The sequence below is a fragment of the Epithele typhae genome, assembly GCF_022376455.1.
Source record: "Epithele typhae strain CBS 203.58 chromosome Unknown BXZ73scaffold_117, whole genome shotgun sequence".
Taxonomy (NCBI): domain Eukaryota; kingdom Fungi; phylum Basidiomycota; class Agaricomycetes; order Polyporales; family Epitheliaceae; genus Epithele; species Epithele typhae.
This window is the reverse complement of record NW_025954308.1, coordinates 24,585-46,234: the sequence shown is the minus strand read 5'-3', so window position 1 is coordinate 46,234 and position 21,650 is coordinate 24,585. Positions and strand designations below refer to the sequence as shown.

At 60.1% G+C, this 21,650-nt stretch overlaps 1 protein-coding gene and 1 non-coding gene across 2 annotated transcripts; both read right to left on the bottom strand.

Moving 5' to 3' along the window:
• Nucleotides 1-7,197: 7,197 nt before the first annotated feature.
• On the bottom strand, nucleotides 7,198-7,277 carry BXZ73DRAFT_t197. Its single transcript has one exon. It is a non-coding gene; the product is annotated as a tRNA-Leu (tRNA).
• A 10,132-nt stretch (nucleotides 7,278-17,409) lies between these two features.
• Nucleotides 17,410-20,196, bottom strand: BXZ73DRAFT_82465 (uncharacterized protein; the record flags this gene model as incomplete). Its single annotated transcript, XM_048023718.1, has 4 exons — nucleotides 17,410-18,075; nucleotides 18,131-18,318; nucleotides 18,390-19,728; nucleotides 19,795-20,196. The coding sequence occupies 4 exons, from the start codon at nucleotides 20,194-20,196 to the stop codon at nucleotides 17,410-17,412; spliced, it is 2,595 nt and encodes an 864-aa protein (XP_047871687.1).
• Between the last annotated feature and the right edge of the window lie 1,454 nt (nucleotides 20,197-21,650).

The following is a 21,650-nucleotide window of genomic DNA, read 5'->3' as shown; positions in this document are numbered from 1 at the left end:
GGACGACCACGGGCCCAGGCGAGCTTCTGCGAACGCGGCAGGCGCGTTTTTGGCGGCGTGAGAGGAGGAGGATGGACAGGGCAGAGGTCCAGGGACGGTGCGCACCAGGGGGACGGGAACGGCGTCCAATGGGCACCGCGGCCCCACTGCGTGCACACCCCGAGCGCTGCCTGTCGCGAGAGAAGGCGGACTTATGAGACGGCGGAGGGTTCGCGGACGGGCAGCCCCTCGCTCCTGCTTGCTCTTGAAAGACGCACGCGTGTGCTGGCCATACGCCGACTCCCCCCTCGCTCCTTCTCCTCCACCGCCTTCGTTCGCTACCTCCGCTTTGGGCTCGCTGACAGGGCGTCCTCCAGCCTTCTTCGTTCTTCACCCGCCTTTGTACATACGACAACACGCTCACGGCATGCCTTCCGCCTCCCCAAGGCCACCCACCGTGAGTGCTTTGTGGTCTGCCTTTGTTCCACACAAAGACCCCCCCTTCCTCTCCTCCCAGACCCCTCCGAAGACGCACAAGATCCCGACCGCACTGAGGCCCAAGGACCGCGACGGGCCCGACCGCGCGCACCGCTGGTCCGAGCTCGTCCCCCCGCGCACCGCGCTCACCTTCGCCGCCATGTGGGACCCGCACGACGGCATGGTGACCTTCTCGGGCGCGCACCTGCTCGACTCGGAGCCCAAGCTCCCCTGCGCGCCCGACGACTCCCCGCGCGACGGCCGCGCGTTCGCCGACGACCAGTCCTCCCTCGCCCTCACCGACGTCGCCCTCGTCCGCACGCCGCGCATCGCCGTCGAGCGCGCCTCCGACGACTCGCACACGCTCCTCGCGGACGACGAGGGCGCGCACGTGTACGCGCGATACCCGCACCCGCCGCAGTACCCGGGATGCCACTCCGCCGGGGCAGACTCGTTCGCGTTCGCGCAGCACGCGATGGACGCCTGCCCGACCCTCGACTCGCGCTCCTTCCTCGGGCTCGGGACCCCCGGGCCTGCGGGCGGCGGCCGGATGCCGGACTCGCCCGCCGCGGCGTCGTCGATGGCGCTCGCGTCGATCGCGAACGTCGCCGCGCCCTGCAGCCGGCGGACGCGCCTGCCCAACGCGCTCGGACGGCTCTCGGAGCAGATCCGCAACAGGCGGATGGCGCTCCGGGTCGACACCACGGTCGACCTCCAGTTCGAGCTCGAGCGGGAGGTGGAGCTGGAGACAGAGATGGAGATGCAGCGGCAGAGGGAGGAGGAGGAGAAGGAGGAGAAGGAGAAGGACACAGACACGGAAGTTGAGGTCGTCGAGCTCGACGGCCGCTTCGACGGACGGTACGCGGGGCGGATGCGCGGGCGGGCGGTGCCCATGCCTTGCGACTCGGACAGTGACGTGACGGACGAGGGCTTCTGCGAGGTCCTGCGCCTCGCGCGTCGGTCGGGGAGCTCCCGCAGCTGGGAGCACGTCAACAACATGGTGCGTCTGTACATTCTCTGTGCTCGCTCCGTCGCGTATCCTCACCTCTTCTTCCGTCATCTTTGTTCCTCGTTTTCCGCGCGACCGCGTCACGTGCGTTAATGACACGCGTCGCGACGCGCCTCGCTTCCTCCTCCCCCTCCGACGACGACAGTCCTCCGCGTTCTCGGTGACGACGACATCAACGGATCAGTACATCGAAGTCGACCTCCCCCCGTGGCTGGCCGCGAACCCGCCCACGCCTTCCCTCACCCCCGGAAGCCGCCGCCACCGCCGGCTGCACCCCGTCGACAGCGCCGCGTGCTCAACCGCCGCCTCGACCGCCTGGTCCACCCTCCGCGACGCCGACCGCCAGATATGCTTCAACGTCCCGCTCGCGACCGGGAGGCGGCTGAAGAAGACGCGCGCCCCCCGCACGCCGTCTCCCCCTCCCCCTCCTCTGCCCGCATCGCGCCGTCCGCCGCCGACGCGCAGCCAGACCGCACCGCCCGCCCCACCGACGTCCGCGGCCCCGCCCCCGCTGCCTGTGACGGCGAAGCGCGCGGTGCGCAGCGTCGGGAGCCCGGTCCCGCTCTCGAGCACGTCGGGCTCGAGCCGGACGATGGTCGCTTCGCCCGTCGCGCCGCCGGCGGACCCGGCGGAGGTGCTCGCGCGGCGGTACTACAACCACGCGCCGTGCCCGCAGTCAAGCGGGAGCGAGTCGGACTGCGGGCAGTCGGGTTCGCGGTCTGGCTCGGACTCGGTGCACGGGCCGTCGTCGTTCGTGGGCTGTGGTGGGGTTCCGCGGACCGTCGTCCGCAAGAAGTCGTTCTTGCATCGCGTCGTGGAGAACTGCAGGCGGGGCGACGAGGGCGAGAAGTGGGTGTATGTGGAGGTGGAGCATAGGGTGACGCAGAAGGTGTGCGCGGTCGCGGTCTGAGATCTGAGCCGCGATCGACGTGCGCGGCGCCGGCCATGGACATGTGCTGAGCGCTGAGCTCTGCGCGGATACTCCTGCAGCCTCTCCCTCGAGATCCGTGATCTCTACGCTGACTGCGAACGGTAAACCCTGCTGCTACGCCCATTTTCGATTTCTTGTCATTGTTGTTGTACAGCATTTCTCCCCGGTGAACCTTCCGAGCCATGGTCGAGCCTCCCCTACCCCACCCTTGCCTCCTGCGGCTCCATCCACGCTTGTATCGTACCTGTACTTGTACCCATCTTTTCTTCCCTCTGCGAGCACTCTGGAGCACAGCATCGAGCTAGTGCACGAAACCAGCCACTGTACTTCAGTAAAATACTTTCAGAACCAACACTCCTTGTTTGTCTCCGCTTTACGTGCCCCTTGCCTCTAACCCCAGACGGGTCCATACACACGTCGAGCACGGAAAGCGACCGCCGTTCTAGAAACGGCGCTGCCAGAGACCCTACCAATACAACTTCCGTACATCGAGATAGACTCTCCCGTGAGAGGTCGCCGCGAATCCCGCGCTCAAGCCCCCTCCGGGCAACCATCCGAAGGTGTCGAGTGTGACCCAGCAGAGGGGAGCCCGTCGTCTTCAATCGTCCTCGGTCCCAGGCTGTCAGGCCTTCAGGCCTCAGGGTTGCTTTGGGTTAAGCATACGCGCAAAGCTTCAAATCTTCAACGCGTCTCCCTCGGCTTTCCATTCTTGTTCCTTGTTTCTGCGAGGCCGGAGCCGAGGCGAAGTGCTCCCGCCCCCCGCTCGCGTTCGCGACCGATGCGCCACGTGAGGGCGAAGGATGGGGCCGGCTTCGGAGGCTCAGCGGGGCTCTGAGATCTCTTGGCAAAGACCTGGTTATCTGTGAGCGCAGCATGTTTGACCATGTAGGTGGTGCGCAGTCCGAGATCTGTGTCGGCCCGTCGCTGGCAGTACGCACGGGCTTACGAGGGGAATGTGCGAGGATGGAGATGAATGCGGCAGCGAGGATCACTGCACCGGTACCGGGACGATCGTTCTCCCTTGCGTTGTTGCCGTTTGCGCGCGGGTAACGGAGTGCACGGATCTCGCGTCCGCCTCGCAACGACACAAGTTGCAATGGGCTGGCTCGTAGTTGTGAGTGACCAATGATGACGCTACGTACACTTTACGGATGGATTTCCAAAGTGCTATTGGCCTTCTGGCATCTGTACCCGAGACCCCGGCGGGCCCGACTGATGATCATCCCGCGCTGAACGAGAGGGATACGCCGTGGGCGCAGGGATTCTGGGAACTTGGCTGATGGTTAAGTCTGATAAGCAGTGGTCGTAGCCACGGCGCCGCGCATACTTAGCGCCACCTTACGTTGGAGCGAGACGTGCAACTCTCACCGTCAGAGACCCAGACCAGCTGCGAACAGAGCGGAGAGCCCCTGCGGTTGGCAGCTTCAGATCGCAGACGGGGAGAGGCAGTGTGGTGAGGACTGGAGAGGACTCTGCTGCGAGACGGCGGTGCGAACTGGGGAAAAGGGGGCAACGGGGCGAATGAAGATCAGAGTAGGCTTAATATTCCCTGGCGAAAGCAGGATGCGTTCGACCGTTGCGAGCTGGGCGGATAGCCGAGGGGGGCTGCTGACTCAGCGGTCGCCGCGTCTGGACGGGGACGGCCCATGGGCAACGGTGGTCGTGGAGCGCCTCCTCTCTTTGTTGTTCATTAGCTGCGACGCTTCCGGTCTGCTGGCATCCCGACCGCCGCAACGACGAACTGCCCCCCGCCACCGTCGACGACGAGCTCGCGGACGACGAGCTGAGTCCTCCTGCCTGATCGGCCCGCGCCTCGTGCCATATCCTCCACTGCGAGCGCCCGTGCCCACATCAAATCGACCTGCACATCGACCGGCGGCCGTCGCCCCTTCCTCCTCCTCCTCCCGGATACCCAAAGCCCCCCTTCGCCCCATCTCCGCCGCTCTGCCGGGATGACTCGCTTCGGGGACTTCAAGCCCCTCTGCTCCCAGGTGCCGTCCTATCCCTGGTGCAATCTCTTCTACCGCCAGGTCCGTCGATCACTTCTCTTCCCAGCGCCCGTCGTTGACTTTCTCCTCCAGGTCGAACACCACAACAGCTCTGTCTTCAATTCCGTCTCCAGCGATCCAGCCACCGCGCCTGTAGGTGTGAACCCAGAGTGTGCCATCCCCGCGCCGGCAACGGCAACCTGGGCAACATCGCCAACACCGTCGCCTGTGCCCTCAGCATCGTCTTCGTCGGTCTCCTCATCTTCTGGACGTCTAGGAGAAGGGCTGCTGTTGGTGCGTTCCCTGTTCCGCTCACCTCCTCGTCACTCTCCTTCTCCGCCTGGCGTCCCCTCGCCCCTCCTGCGCCTCTTTCCCCCCTCGTCATCCCCAGCCACCTCACGACCTCCTTCCGCACTCGTGCACCCTCTCACTCCCGGTGCCCGACAGCAGCTCCGTCGCTCTCAACTCTACTCCCATTCCCGTCCCACGGCTTTATTTCCGTCCTAATATCGTCCTCGTGCTCATCCTCTCCTGCCTGCAGGTCGTCTCGAGTTCCGCATCTTCCTCGTCCTCTACTTCCTCACCCTCCCCCTCCAACTTCTCTCCACCGGCTCCTTCCTTGAGCAAGGTTCAACCGCTCTCACCGCCATCACCGCTGTCCATGCCGGTCTCGTCACTGCCACCTTTTGGGCCTTGCTCGCAAATGCGATCGTGAGCACGCAGGTAGTTGAGGATGGCACAATCAGCGCGCTCTTGGTACGTTTTTCATCCCCTCCCGCGCGCATGTCGCCCCTCCCCGTCCCGCTCTCATGCTCACCCGCCGCGCGGCAGCCGTTCGACTTCTTCGCTGCCGCCTTCTTCGCTGCCACGACCTACATCGCTCTTGATGTCGCCTTCTCCTTCAGCAACGTCTTCGGTCCCTCGAATCCGCTATCTGACCTGAATAGCATCGCGCTCTTCGTCCTCACCAGTATCTGGCCCGGCGTGTAAGTTCAATCCACTCTATCTCCCGCTATTGTCCCCGCTTCCTTTCGCGTTCTCACGCCCCCGCTCCTCCAGTGCCGTGATCCTGTATCTCGTCATCATGACTTATGTCGTGCTTGGGATGCTGAACGAGGTCCGCCCGATGTGGTACTACGTGCTCGCCGCCGTCCTCTTTGTGCTCAGCCAGCTCGACTTCTTCCTGCTCGGCAAGGTGATCTGCAACGTACGTCTCCTCTCATATCCAGCGATCGCTATAATGGGCACAGCCTGCACACATGTGCCCACAACGCGGTTTCGCTTCCTTCGCCCATGTTCGCCGTGCCTGTGTCCCTGACGCCCCCTTTGCCCTTTCCTTCTAGGGTACGAACAACAAAGTCGACGGCTCGTTCGTAGCGACAATACTCGAGACCGCAGCAGTAGGCGTGCTGTACGCGGCATGGAGAAGCATCACGGAAGGTGCGTTTCTGCCCTCATGCTTTCGACCGCCCATCCTTGGCCGTACTCCTTTTCGCGCGTCGCCGTCTCACACTCTTCATGTGTAGAATCGTGGGAAGACGAGGTGTACTACCCACGGTAACACACGCGCCGTGACCCGTGGCCCGCCTCCCGTCTAACGCCCCTCACGACCTCTGAACGCACCTTTTAATTCCTCAATCCGAGCCCCAGCCACCCGGACCGCCACCCGCGCCCGCTTCCAACCCCGGAACCCACCCTAGACGCACCGGCCCGCGCATTGTTCTCGGCGATTCCCGAATGTTTAAACACCAACTACCAGGCCGGAGCCGCCGCCCCGTCCACTGACGCTCACTCGTGTATTCAGCTATGTTATGCTGTGCCTTCCTCGCCCTACCCCCTTGTGTCTGTCCCACCTAGGATTCCGACCCGCACGTACTGTACGCTCTACCTATGTTTATCATTTCGTCACGCACACCTTCCGCCCTCCTGCGTCTGGCGCGGGTCCTTGTCCTCGTCCTCCTTCTTGTCTCCCCCCTCTCCTTGCTTCGATTTGTTCCGCCGACGCCTGGTCTTGGTTCCTGACCCCGTTCCCCTTTCCTGTCTCTGTCCCTGTTCAGCGCACTGCGCTGTCTGTACTCGACGCCGGTCGACGCTGGGCGCTACACCGGGTCGCAGGCGCGCGCCGCGGGGTGTCCGCGGCGAGTTTGGATGTACATACACGTGTACCTCTCGAGCGCGGCGGGTTGCGCTGCGGATCCGAATTCGATGGCCCGGCTGGGCTCTGGCCTCGTGCGGGGTGCGTGCGTGTGCGTTCGCGTTCGCGCGCTCGATGTCGGGCACCCAGGTCAAAGGCTCGAGGAAGGTGTAGGTGCGGAACGCGGTCGCGCACATACATCAGTCCTGGTACAAACGACACCGGGGATGTCTCGACGAACATTGTCAACCGCCCCCTCGGCTCCCGCGCCCTGTCGAACGCCCCATCCTCGCGAGTGCGCGAATGCAGTTCCCGATACGGGCTGTGGCTCGTCCGGGCGAGGCCTCGAGCTCGGGCTCTTTCCCTGGACCAGACGAGCATCGCCATTGCCACCGCTGTCTCTACGTCCGGGCATGCCCTTTTTGAAAAGCTGCTTAGGCGCGGGCGGCGTGAAGGACGGTGAAAAATTGGGACTCAAAGCATGCCCACATCCCTCGTGTCAACTTCATGCATCAGTGTTCCGGCAATGTGCAACCATACCACACGGTACGAGTGTTATACGTGGTCTGTTGATGCGGTACACGTACAGCGACAAAATTCTTCTCAGTGTTGACCCTGATGATAATGGTAGTCTGCCGTGCATGGCTTTACAGCACAAAACAGAGCATAAAATAACCTATGACGAGAGTGGGATTCGAACCCACGCCCTTTCGGACCAGATCCTTAGTCTGGCGCCTTAGACCGCTCGGCCATCTCGCCTTATAAATGGTAGACACGGGTTCATTTTGAGGTAAAAACATCTGGAGTTACCCCAACTTTTCGTCCCTCTCGTCCCTCTTTTTACTAGCCAGTACGCCGCCGCTGACAGAGTGACCCTCCTTCTTTGCCCCGAGTTTGACGACTGGCACGACGTGCTCTCGAACTGCCCCCTGGACAACTTCGCGGACCTCGTCGCAGCTGGAGCCGATGCAACGCTGCCAGCTGGAGGACTTGCAGAGTAGAAACATTGTGTTCGCGTACGCGCTGAACGACACAGGCGAGGATGCGCCGACGTATGCGCCGTTCGCGACAGGGCAGAACGGGAGCGGATGCCTCGGAACTTCATGAAGGAGTCTTCTCCGCGCGCGGAGGACAACGTGTACTTCCTTACTGGAATCGGCCAAAAAACTGAGGTGTTCACGTCCAGGCAGGCGTGTTGCTTTAAATGCGCCTCTTTGTATCGTTGGACGCTCGTCATCGATACTTGGCGTGCACCTCGCAGGTGAGGACGTGTCCCGACCAGTGTCGCTGCACGCGCTCGGGGAGCCGACGCGGGGCGGCGGGTCATGCCGCCACCGTACAGATACTTGTACGTTGTCACGGGAGAGGGTCAGAGGATGGTGCGGTAGTAGGATTTGACAAGGTTGGGAGGGGGGGGGGGTTGCCAGTCACACAAGGTGCAGAGCGTGGGTGATTAGTCGAGGGTGTCGTGTATTGGGACTCGGGCTGACGTGCGTCATAATAGACGTGAACGGCACACACGCCTGCATACGTCTACCATGGCACACGCTTTCCAGTGAAGTCGAAGAACGAGCCAGAATCGTCGTGCTTGAGTTCTCGAGTGACGTTGAGAATCCCTTCCACCCCAGTCGACACAGGAAAGGCTGCGCCTGAGCCGCCCATGTCTACGACGATTGGGGCAGCAATATGTGTGAGTCATGGACCAGCACAGTGCCTACGTCAGAGTTGCAGATGCACCGGTCTGCAGCCACCCAGGGCACATGGAAATGACAGTGAGGTCTGGATACGCGTCCGCCAGTTTTCCTGTCTGAGCACACATACTACCATTAGTATGGTGGCGCTCATGTTGTGTAGATACGCACGAGCATGGTAAGAGCGGCTTTCGAGATCGCGTACGAGGCTTTGTAGTTATCCGGGAAGTGGCGCGCGGCGACGCTCCCCATCGAGCTGGAGATTTTCACGATGGCCTTCCTCCCGCTGCGCGCAAGCACAGGCGACAACGCTTGGGCGATGAGGGCAGGGCCGACGACGTTGGCTTGAAACGCCGCCATCATGTCCTCTGCAGTCATCGTAGCGGCCGTGTCGTTATCTCCCGGATTCTGCGGGAGGCGCCGTGCGTCAAAAGATCTGTGACGCCTGGCTTTCAACACTGCTGGCGGCGAGGACTGACCACACCGGCGTTGTTGACGAGGTGGTCGACGCCCGCGTTGCCAACGAGCGCCTCCGATTGCGCTGCCGCTGCCGTTATGGTGGCCGCGTCGGTGATGTCGAGCGCGAGTACGTGCAGCCTGTTCTGGGACGCCCCGGCGAGGGTGTTCAGGGCGTTCGCATTCGCGGGGGTCCGACAGGCGCCGATGACGACGTTGAACGGAGACTGTAGGAGCTGGCTGACCATTTCGAAGCCAACACCTCGCTTGGCGCTGTACGACGAAAATGCAGACTGAGTATGGTGCTGCTCGAGGAAAATCTCGATGTCCTTACCCGGCAATGAACCAGACTGTGGGATTTGCGTTGGCCATGGCGGGGACGGTAAACAGAGATGATGTTGCTCGTACTCCACCTGGGCCGTTTATGTATATTTTGAGCCCCCGGAGGCTGCTGGTGGGAATGTCAGACGGAAGTAGTGACGAGAGTTGTAAGCTCGGTGACAGTCCGATCTTCCGTTATGCTCGACTTCCCATGGCGGTCCATCACGACCATAACTGCGGGGATTGCATACGGTCAACGCCGACGTCCGTTTGGGAGCGGTGCGCACCTGCATGTGCGATGAAACGCGGGGTACTTCCGGCGCCGAACGCGGCGTCCGACGCTGCTTTCCAATCCCACGTGGCCCGCTGTACTGCGAATGTTTCAACTGACACGCTTCAAACATGTGTTGGAGTCACAAGTCGCCTGTAGTAAGCACCGAATGACTTGCCTAGTAAGGCTGCAAATGAAAAGGAAGTCACTCTACTATGGCAAGCGTTTCCCCCTCTGATGGATGAACGATCCCGGATGCATCATGTGGGTCGAGTAAGGAGAGTCGGAAAATAGCAGCGGGGCGAGAGAGTAGGCGCGTGTTGCGGAAAACGCGAGGTAAAGAGGGTCGAGCGATAGAGCATAGCAGATCGTCATCGAGAACCATCCTAGGGACCACGTGTGAGTTCCTACACCCGCCATATCTAGAGATGGACAGAGAGACAGAGAGACAGAGAGACGGAGACGGAGACAGACAGAGAGGGATTCATAAGCGCTCACTTTACTATCTCCGGTCGGTCGGTTACGTAATCAACCGCGACACCTTCTTAGTTTAGACGCCAAGTAACAAGCCCACCCAATGATGAGATGAGGCTTAGACGTTAAACCCTCCTATAGGTGCTTCATTCGCCGCTCATTTACTGCTGGCGAGTGCTCTTAATCCGAACCCAACGCTGCTATCGTACGATGAGATGAATAGTACACATTAAGAACAGTCAAGGACGCAAAAGCACAAACGTAGGTGCTAGTCGTACAGATAAGCATCAGAGTCCACGCGTGCGGATTATGCGGCTATAAAGTCCACGATAACAACCCAAAGCATCATCATAAAGGAGTCCGATCGTACCACCTCATCGCGTCACTCCGCGCGAAAAGCTAGAAGTCCTGCGGGAAGTTGAACACCCGCGCGGGGTCGTACTTGTTCTTGAGCGCCGTCAGCCGGGGCGTGTGCGTGGGGTAGTAGCGCTTGTGCGCCTCCTTGGCAGTGTACGTGCTGTCGATGTAGTTCACGTACTCGCGGAACACCGTCCCGCGCTGGTTGTCCTCCACGGCGGCCTTCATGCCCTGGATGAACTCAATCCCGTCCGCGTCTGAGACCGAGGCCGGGATCGTGCCGTAGTACCTGCACCGCGGGCGGTCGATCAGCATCAGAAATCTGCAGGGTGTCGGAGCCTGAGCTTACTGGATCGAGTACAGCGCGTCGCGGCCGTTGAACGAGTTGAAATCTGCGGGCTTCTGGGTGATGACCGACTCCCCGCCGCCGTACAGGTCGCTGTCGGAGCGTGTGAGCCTGGCGCCTCCCACCCGCATCGCACGGCTCCAGGTGGACTCACAAGATGACGAACCACGCCACGCTCGAGGTCGCGCCGGGCCCGTAGAAGTACTCCATGAGCGCGTCCGCGGCGGCGGGCGCCATCATCTGCTTCTGCGGCACGAACGTCGACGTCGCGTAGAAGGTGTCGTGGGTGTCCGGCGCGAGCGTCGAGTTCAGGCTGTCGATCCCGGTGGTGCCCGCGAGGAAGAGCACGCTCGTGATCCAGTCCTGCGCCTCCATTGTGGTCTTGGAAGGGGTGCCGAGCTTGGCGAGCAGCGGGGCCATCGTCGCGTTCACCTTCGCCTCGTCCGCGGTGTAGTACTGGCCCGAGACGGAGAAGAGCACGCCGGTGGGCGTGTCCCCGGGGTTGACGTGCGCCTGGAGGCCGAGGTTGACGTCGAGCGGGGACGCGGGGTCGTTTGCGAACTCCTGCCACGCCTGGAGGGCCTTGCTTGCTTGCGCGGGGGAGTATTGCGCGAACTCGTACGAGAACGCGACAGAGGGGACGGCCTCGTGGGTGATGGTGGTAAAGGAAGTGATGATCCCGAAGCTCGCGCCCGCACCGGTGACGGCCCAGAAGAGGTCGGCGTTCTTGTCCGCAGACGCGGTGTGGACGGCGCCGTCGGCGGTCACGATCTCGACGCTCAGGACCTGGTCGGAGAGGAGGCCCCAGGCGCGGGAAGGGAGGCCGAAGCCACCTTGCCCGGCGTGGCCTCCGATGCCGACGTAGGGACAGGTGCCGTGCGCCATCGCTCGGTTTGCTGCGAAAAGGTCATTCGTATCACACGGATGCCTGGGGATACACTCGCACCCACCAGTCTCCCAAAGGAATAGGGCCACATCACCAAGGCAGTTACCGGCGCCAATAGTGGCGACGTCGCCGTCGAGCGAGAGATGACGGAGGTGGTCGAGGCTGACCGTCAAGTGACCGTCCGCCCCGCCGAGTGCGAAAGCGGCGTCTAAAGTCGGGTTCGAGGAAAGGATTAGCTTCGTTGGCAATGATGAACACGGCTGCGCGGTCACACTGACACGAGTGGCCGCCGCTACGGGCGTTGACCTTGACGCCATGAGAGGCACCGCACTTGACCGCGGCGGAGACTCCAGCGGTGTCTGTGGGGTAGACTAGCGCAATGGGCTTCCACGGCAGTCTGACGGATTTGGGTCAGCGTCCGGAACTGAGATGACACCGCGGGATGGACGGCATACCGTAGGTTGAAGGGCGCAGCGTCCGTCGCGTACGCCGAGTCGCTGTAGACGACAGGGTCGAGCCCAGCATCGTCCAAGCAGTCGATGAGGCCACTGGAGCCGCGGTTCTTGAGAGTGCGTGCAGGGACCCACGCACCAAAAGCGGAGGTTGCGGCGGTGAGAACGAAGGATAAGGTAAGAAAACCGCGCATGGTGGAGAAGGAGGTCGGGTAGGGAAACAGGCAACAGGGAGAGTACTACCGACGCGGGGCGAGTCGAGAGCAAGCCGGAGTGACGACGGCGCGACGCCTGGCTCTTTATACTCTCTTGTCGACCCGACGTGACAGCTCGAGCGCGGCACTCCATAGGGCGGTGAAATGAAACCGACGATTTAGCCTACTTATGTGAGACGGGCAGCTGCGATCTGACATTGAAGCGAGACAAAAGTCTCAGCAATCTCCGTTTAAGGGGGAGAAATACACCAGCCTACCCCATGATCCTTACTTAGGGGATAGCGTGGTCTCGAATGGGCGGAACTTCGGCCGGAAAGCGGTGGCGAGGGTGGGCCGCTGGCCCGCGCTACATGTTCCGCAAAGGTCGGCGGTGCCTAGGCGTAAGGAGATATACGTTGGACGGGGGTGGGATGAGTCTGGGAGATGACGGCACTCACGAGAGCTTCTCGGCGCGCCTACACGAAATGAGGCACAGATTGCGTTGGCTTCTGGGAGCTGTGCTTCTGCGTGCTATTTGCGGACTATTGAAGTGTTGGATGATAGTGAGCCTGAGGTGCAGCTCCTACAGGCGAAAACGAACACTCACCAGTTGCCAGCTGGTGCCCGGAGCTGGTACCGGAAGGCGTAGGGAACGCGCTCCGAGGTCTTTCATTGCCCCGGTGCCGATGGAGCGCGGGCTGTGGACGCCGAAATGAATCATCGCACGGGCATGGTCGAGGAGAGGAGACAAGCGATCGCCACGCGCACGGGCCCTGCTTGACTGGGGCGCCAGGCGGAGAGACGGCCCGGAGAGGCGCCGTCGTCATCGAGTTATTACTCGGGTGGTCTGGAGCGAACGCCCTCATGCCATTACCTCCATCCAGAGAGTTAGATGGCCGTCTCCTGTCGTGGTACGGTGCGTCCTATTGATAGCTACACGCAGCGCCCGCTGTCTTATGGCGAAAAAGGCTTGACCTATCAAAGCGAGGTGAAGGCTGGGAGCACAGTGGTCCAAGTCAAAACCCAGCCAGCAACCGGAGATGAGGCGGGAAACAAAGGACAGATAAGACATGTGGCATGGGAAGCGAACCCGTCTTTAAAATAGCGTACTGAATGCTGATGTCGACGTTGACGGCGCGCGGCGAGCAATTCCGACCATGGATTCGATGATCATGATCCATTCCCGGTCTTAATACATGCGTGGCGCGCTGTACGGGCCTTGACATGGGGGTGAAAGCTACGTCCTTGGCGTACGCATCCGTGGGGTCGGAGAGCTCAAACCGTGCGCGTGATCGATCTGCTTGGTACCGTGGGTTCAGCTAGCGATACTCACCACCCGGCGGACGAAGCTAATCATCTTCTTCATTATCATGAGTGTTGCGAACCTACAGTTACGTGAATTCTAACTTGTCGTCGTTTTTCACGTCGGGCTCGCGATGGCCTAGCCGAATGTCCAGATCATAGCTTTTTTGAGAGGCAACGGGGGGCCTGGATTGAGAAGGAATGAGAGGCAGGTCCATAAATACGCGGTAACCAAAAGTTAGAGAAAGTGGGGATAGACTCGAGTCGACTGCATGTGGATCGGAAGCGAGAGCGGGTGGCGACTCACAAGACTGGTTGTCCTAAAAATATCGACATAGTTAAGGTATCTTTGAAGACTGCGAGCTTGCCTCGCATGATCGTGGCCAAACCATCTCGCACCATAGTGCAGTTCATAGGTTTCCCCCATCCATGATTGAAAAAGACAGCGACTTAGCATGAAAGAAAGCCAGAGCTATGCGATACAAGATCTACTCAACGTACAACAGATCCCCGTCACCCCATTCACCTACACGCTCATCTTCATCGCGATCGTCGGGTGCGGATCGTACCCCTCGACAACGATGTCCTCGCTCTTGAAGTCGTCGATGCTCTCCACCGCGCGCGGCCAGCGCAGCTTCGGGAACGGACGCGGCTCGCGCTCGAGCTGCGTGCGGAGCGCGTCGATGTGGTCGCGGTAGACGTGCGCATCACCGAGCTGAATGACGAGCTCGTGAGGCTCGGTGCCGGTGACGTGCGCGACCATGTGCGTGAGGAGGGCGTAGGACGCGATGTTGAACGGGATCCCGAGCCCGAGGTCGGCCGAGCGCTGGAACATGAGGCACGACAGCCGCGGCTTGGCCGTGGGGTCGTTTGCGGGCGGGAGGTGGACGTAGAACTGGCACATCATGTGGCACGGGGGCAACGCCATCTGCGGGATGTCTGCGCGCGGGGGGCGTCGGTAGGGGCGCGCAGAGAGAGAAGGAGGAGAGGACGCACCTGCGGGGTTCCACGCGCTGAGGATGATGCGGCGGTCGGTGGGGTCGTGCTTGATCTTGCGGATGCACTCCTGCAGCTGGTCGACGCCCTTGCCGGTGTAATCCGCGTCGCAGTCTTCGTAGGGCGCGCCAAAGTGCCGCCACTGGAAGCCGTACACGGGACCGAGGTCGCCCTCGCGTCGGTGTCCCAGCCCACGCTTCTCGAGGAAGTCCTTGGAGCCGTTCCCGTCCCAGATCTTGACGCCCCTCGCGGACAGCTTCTTCGCGTCGGTGCATCCCTGGACAAACCAAAGTAGCTCCTCGACGATGCCTTTCAAGAATGTGCGTTTTGTCGTGAGGAGGGGAAGGGTAGAGTCCGCGAGAGAGAAGCGGAGATTTGGAGGGGCGAAGAGGGAGATGGTGCCGGTGCCAGTACGGTCTGGGCGCGTGTCGCCGGTATTGAGGACATCGCGGATGAGGTTCAAGTACTGGTGCTCGTCGTGGGCGCGTGTGGGGGCGGTGACTGTCATTGTGCGTGAACAGGGAGGAAGAGAGGCGCGTTGTTTGACAATGTTGTAGACTCACGCGCACATCCAAACGCGTCGGTCACAACTCACGTGGCCTGGCTCTACCAACCGCTTACATATTTCCTTCTTTCTCTGCGACGCTTCTCTGCTCTGTTCTCATCCTCTGTCCATCGCACTCTCCGCGTCGTAGCTCGGCGACGCGTTCCAACCCCGACTCCGTGAATGGTTCGTCAACGCTCAAGAGGCGATCGGGGCGCCCGCACACAAGACCCCATCTCAGATCCCCTCCGCGCAGCTCCGCGCCCGCAGGATTAATCGCCGGGATGTTATCGACTGCCGAGTACTCCCACCGCGCGCGGCCAAGCGACCCTGGCGACGTCGACGATCGCTGGCCTAGGTCGCCGGTCATGACCCCGCATCTCCCTCGACCTCGACCACCACCCCCGCTTGCGCCGTGAACGCCATGGCCGTCGACTGGAACGACCCCGCTGTGGTCAAGTACATCTTTTTCCTCTACCAGCAAAATGCGGTATTCCTCCTCGGCTTCCACGGGTACGTCTGTCCTTCTCCTCTCTAGCACTCCGCCCTCAAGCATACCTCCCCGTCCCTCGTTCGCACCCAGTATGCACATCGTGACTCAGTTCCGCATCGAGTGGGAGCTGCTTCTCCGCAAGCGACCCTTCCGCCTGGTCTACGTGCCCTTCCTCCTCGCCCGCTACCTCGTCCTCTCCACCCTGCTCTTCTTGTGAGTCTCAGGGGCTTGCTGATCGACACCCCGAACTCAAACCCGAGCCCCGCCGCCCAGCGTGATCTCCCAGAACACGACCGTTCATGTGGACTGCGACGGTGCGTTCGCGTGCTTCGACCTGGCTTCAGCTGTCGACACACGCTGATCGCTTGTTTCCTGCAGGTGCTTACCGGTTCTTCGCCGTTCGTTCTCCTCCGTTCCCGGTCTGTTTTGTCGTGACTGATGCCCACCGGTCTGGCAGGCAGTCGGTAGCATCTGTGCAATGTTCGCAAGTTGGATCCTCTGCACCCGCCCGTACGTCGCCATTTATCCAGTCCCCATCAAGTTCGTCTGATCTCGCCGTGCAGTCTCGTGATCTTTCACGCGCTCTCGATGCGCCTCCCCATCGTCGTCCTTAGCTTTCTTGGCTTCGTCCAAGCCGTGCTCGTCGTCCTGCGTACGCCACCTCATCCTCTGCGTTCTCTCCTGCACTGACAATCCCCAGAGGGCGTCCTGACTGTGCGCTCGCAGTGGAACGCCTCACGGCAGGCATGCGACATTGTCCAATGGGACAGCAAGATGCTTGCGACCTTCTACTCTTACTGTACGTCATCCTATCCTCTGACTTCCCTGCGCCCCGTCTCACATCTGTCGAAACAGCGTTCGGCTACGACGTCGTCATCGTATCCTCCACTCTCTACGCAGTCCACAAAGTGCAGCATCTCCAAGAGCGCCGCAAGTGGCACGTCGGCGATGCGCTCTGCGTCCAGGGTATCTGGTACATCATCACGACCTGCGCGGTCAACGTTCCCGTCGCGGTTCTCGCCATTCTCGACCTCAACAGTACGTTTCTGTCCTCTGTCCGCCACCGTCTCCTTCCGAGGAAGTCTCACCTCCTTTCACGCCCAGTTGGCATGGACATTTTACTCTCGACCCCTGCGATGGTCATCAGGTCCGTCTCACTCCTCCGCCCTCCCAAACGTCAGCCCTCACACTGACGTCCCCGCGGTGCTCGTCCAGCGTTGTCGCGTCCGCGCACGCCATGCTCTCGCTCGACGAGTACGAACGCGCGAACGGCCCCTCCACTGCTGGCCTGTACATCACCACCCTCACACTCTCGACCATGTAAGTCCCAGGGTCCGGTTCGGTGCCGCGCGCCGCCGGCTGATCACGATCGTGGCTCGCTCTCCAGGCCGATCGACACTGCGATCTCGCTCGGCGAGACGGAGAAGACGGACACGCAGCGCTCCGCCGCGACGACTGCGTCGACCGCGTCCGCAGACCAAGCGCACGCATCTGGACTCCATAGCTCCAATCCCGGCTGACGTTCCACGGCGCGTCGCGGACCTCTCGTCTTTGTACTCGTCGTCGCGGCTACTTGGACCTGCGCCCCATGATCGGCGCTGTAGTATACTGTCTCCCCCGATCGCTCTTCATTCCCTGCCTGTCAGCTGATCGAGCGCTACCATACTCCCGTGTATACCATAGATGCATAAATGGTTTGGTTCGCCTGGTCGGGCGATGTGGACATGCTTTCCTTTGGGTTCCGAGGGGTAAGTGCTACCGGACAACCTCAGAACGTTCGAGCAATTTTACAGGCGTGCTTCGATTAACATCAAGAGTTACAGCTTTAAAAACTAATGTACGACTCAGAAGACACGTCGTCCCATCTTTAAATCATGCACTGGAGCTGGCTTGAGGTCGTGGCGGCGATGACGCCCTCAAGCCCGAGCACGACGGCGCTCCGCGCTGTGCGAAAGGCGGGATGGGGTGAGTGCTTTTACTCACGTTCAGTCGTATTTTGGCAGCTTCGTACAAGGTCAAGTCATAGAACTGATATTCATTCAAAAAACACGGGCGCATAACGGCTGTCTACAGGTGTCGCTCTCCCTCCCTTCCACATTGGTTGCGCCCTAGTGTCTCGTCTTCTGACGCTTGTTCGCAGGCTTGGGCTTCACACGCTCGGGGTCCACGAAAAGGCCTGCATGTTGCATGTGAGTAATGGTCGCTTTCTCGAACCAGTCGTCGGTCTTCTTGTTTGCCAACGCGTCACCGGCCTTCCAGTTCATGGCGTCCCCAAGGTGCACAAATACCTCCTTGAGCTTGTCGTGGGTCTCCAGCGGCCCCGTCTCTGCAGCATCCTTCGGCGCCGCCGTGGGTGGGCCCGAGGGAGACGGCAAGGAGTCGGAGTTGGGCGCGCCGTACATCGCATCGTACTCATCCAAGTCGATCTGTGCATAATGTGTGTAGCCGATTTCAGCAACCTTGTTGAGCATCTTGTTCAGAGTCTCGTTGGCATGGACTCGGACCCATGATTTCCGTCGTTCGAAGTTGCCCAACTTTTCCAACCCGCCCCTGTAGACTTCGTCGTCTGTCATATAATCGAATTGGCCGAAAACCGCTTCCACTTTGTGTCGCAGATAGTCGAATGAGGACACATCGTATGTGAGCTCCGTGTCGTGGAACCGTACAACGATGTAGTAGAGGACGTGTATGAACGACTCGATGTCGTCCGATAGTTTATATGGCCGGCGTCGGGGATACTTCAGAGACAGAGCTGACCGGAAGAACCAGGATGCCTGGAGGTGGAGTGTCAGCATGACAGGTCGCTCTGCGCAGCTTTGTGATGCCTACCGCCATTGCATACAGCCTGGGCCTGGTGGCGTCGTTAATCTGCTCGAGAGTCTTCGCCAGATCCCAATCGGCGAGCATTGCGACCCGCTTGAACGTTTTCTCGTCCTGAGGCACATAGGCGATGACGATGCTGGTCGTGCTGATTTGACGGTGGATCACGCGCGCGTCGCGCCATGCCCGTTCGTGTGCTATGAGACACTAGTGTGAGCCTGACGCGTTCATGAAGGGAGAGCCGTGGCAGCTATTACATGATACGCACCGGTCATGGCGCCGGCCATTAGGCCCGACAGCTCTGGGAAGTCCTTGAAGTGGTATAAGGGCAGGTACATCTCCTTTAGTCGAATGCGGTAGTGGACGTAAGGATGAACCCGCGCATCTGTCGGTCTGGGGGTGCGCTGCGGGACCGGGGTACCGTCTGCGCTGGGACCCATGACGTCTTCACCGCACTCGCATGTCGGGACATTGGGGACGGGCTCGGGCTTGGCCTGGCTAAGCCGATTGTAGAGGTCATGCTCACAATCTACGCCATCCACATCCGGTCGCCAGTAGTCCCTGATGGTTCTTCCCGTGCCGTAGTCGGGGCCGTCCGCCTTGAAGGCGTGGAAGACGCGCGGTGCCGGCCCGTAGAGTGCAGAGGTGTGAATGACCGGACGCCCCACCAGATAATCCTCGCCTCCAGATTTCATGCGATAAAGTGGCCACTGAAATTCGGAGAGCGGCCTCTTGTCCGACCACACCTTTGACGTCGGGTCCAGACACAGAAGCTCGCGCAACATAGATCGCCGATGATCGGTAGTGGGCAGCGTCTTCGCATATGCGATCAGATTCTCCTCGTCGTCAGAGCTGGCCCGGACCACGGACGGATCGAAGCCGAGGGCTTCTCTAGACATCTGCGCCACACGCCAGAAGAAGTGATGTAGCGTCAGGTCGTTCCGTGTACCGTAGCAGAAGGGTTCGGAGACGATAGTCCCCCCTCGACCGACGACGAAGATTCGGGCTTGGTTACGCCAGACGTACACCGCCAGGAGGTGCTTGCGGTGTTGTCGTCCTAGGATTGCGGCACAGTACTCTGTGATTTGGGAAACAGAATCGAGCTCATTCTGGTTGAGTTTCTTATCCTGATCGAGCGTCTCAGCCTGGTCGAGCGTCTCATCCTGGTCGAGCGTCTCATACTGGTCGAGCGTCTCATCCTGGTCGAGTGTCTCATCCACTGGGAGTGGCGGAGGCGTCTTAGAGGCGTCGAAGTTGAATGCCGACTTGTGGGCGGCGGTCTTGACCTCTATAGGTATAACGATATCTGCATAGGAGGTCCTACCCGCGAATTTCTTGAGGGCTTGAGCAGGAGTATGATCGTCTTGGTCCGGCGCCTGTCGCGGACGTCCTTTCTTTGAACTTTGCTTAACCTGCAGTATCTCGCGGGTGCGTTCATCTAAAAAGTAGATTGACATGTCGGGGCACGTGCGCTGGTGCACACCGAGACCCACGCCGTCGCTGAGGCATCTAGCTGATGTATTCAGAGCAACCATCTCGGGGATAGCGATATTGTTGGGGTCGCGATTCCCTGCGGCGGCCTTGAACACGGACTCGGCGATCAGGGCCTACGCAGTGGTCGTGTAAGCATGTAGTTGCTCGTGGTGAAAGTTTTATAGAAGCGTCGGACGTACAATCTCGAGGTAAACTTTCTTCTCCTCTGTCACTGTGGAAAGATCGGTGGGCACATAGTAGAAGGTGTCCAGGACGGCTTTGGGAGGATCATTTCCGGGAAGGAAATCTGTGAACATGTCATGGGTTTTCTTCTCGCCCAGAATGCGGGTGATATTCTGCATCGGCACTTTCAAGTATGTAGAACGCGCGTAATTTGTGATATCTTTGGGGGCAGAGATACTCAATTTGAGCTGATCGTCGACTGAAGGTGCTGATGGTGTCGACTCTAGATCAACAGCGGAACGGCGTCGAGGAGTTTCAGGTAGCTCAGGTGCTGGAGAGGCGGCAGGTGAGTTGGGAGGAGTCTGAGACGATGAATCGATGGACGAAGGTTGAAGATATTCAGACGGAGTGTAGGACATAGCAGAGATGTGGGACTTACTGAGCACTACACTCCGATCTGAGGAGGCTTATATAGAGAGGGATATGCGGGTATGGGCTGTCAGATACAGAAGAGAGCGAAATCGGATTGCCTCGAGGCTGACAGAATTGCACAACACCGCGGTAAGAAGCAATCGCCACTGAACAAACGCGTTTGGTTGTCACGTGTGTTTTACAGACGCCCATTCGCTCGCGCGCCCGTCGACAGTCTGTCCTTTCTTCGGTCAATCTGAGCGAATACTATTGAACGGCAGAACGGCTTCCGCGAAATACGTTGTGTTTTGGCATAAACAAAAGCATTTGAGCGACTGATCAGGACGCATCTCAGGGTCCATCGAAACACAAGCGAAGCCCAACGGTCTGGACAAGCGGAGCCCACTGTTCTGCACACGAATTTGGAACGAAGGCACACTACCTCGCGCCACGCAAGCTTTTATCAATTTGATCAGGAATACAAGATGCTTTTTTGTTGTCAGCCACGCCATGCGGTCTTGTTGTTGCGTGAACCGCGGTGCATTCGTGGGCCTTTCTAGTACCAATGGGTCGGCACACACAGTCCACATTTGGCCCTTCCATACGGTGTGAATTACTGGTGCTATGCGACGCCACAACTGTGCGATAATGGCGCAGTTACCAGACCTAGAAGCTGCTGTGTGCCTTGGTTCCAAATATGTGTGCAGAATGGGCTGGGCTTCGCCGCCGCTTGTGTTTCACTGGATCCGATAGCGGCGGTGACTGGCAGATGCGTCCTGGTTGACTCAAATGCTTTTGTTTATGCCAAACCCATCGCATTCCGTGGTTTCTATTCTGCCGTTCAATACTATTCGCTCGAATTGGCCGGAGAAAGGACAGACTGTCGACGGCGGGCGCGCGAGCGAACAGTGTGTACGCGACAGACGTCTGTACAGCACACGCCGTGACAACCAAACGTGTTTATTCAGTGGCGATTGCTTCTTACATACCGCGGTGTTGTGCAATTCTGTCAGCCTCAAGGAAATAGCGGAGTCTCCACTGTTGCACATTCAGTGTATCGGAGCCGTAGTTGCTGGTCCGCACTCCGCGTGGATGTCAACCCGCAGCCTCAGTGCCGTCACTTCCCGCACTGCGACACTCTCAGACAAGGATGTGGCGAGGAAGGGGCCGCAACTTCTTCTTCGAGGTGGCGATCGTGACCTATGCGGACGACCTGCCGCCTCGGGAATGCTCCGAAGACGAGACCGAAGAAGACGGTCCATGGTGAGGATGTGGAGGAAATCGGTCCCCAAGACGAGCGGGCGGAAGGTGGGGTTATCCATATCGTTGGAACGCATTTGTTGAGCAAGCGTCATGATCGAGCCAGCTCAACACGAACTCGTCTCGGCAATCCGCAGCTGCGTCTCTCGGAGGGATCGTGCCAGTGTGGTAAATGTAAATTGGATCATAGTCTACAGTGCAC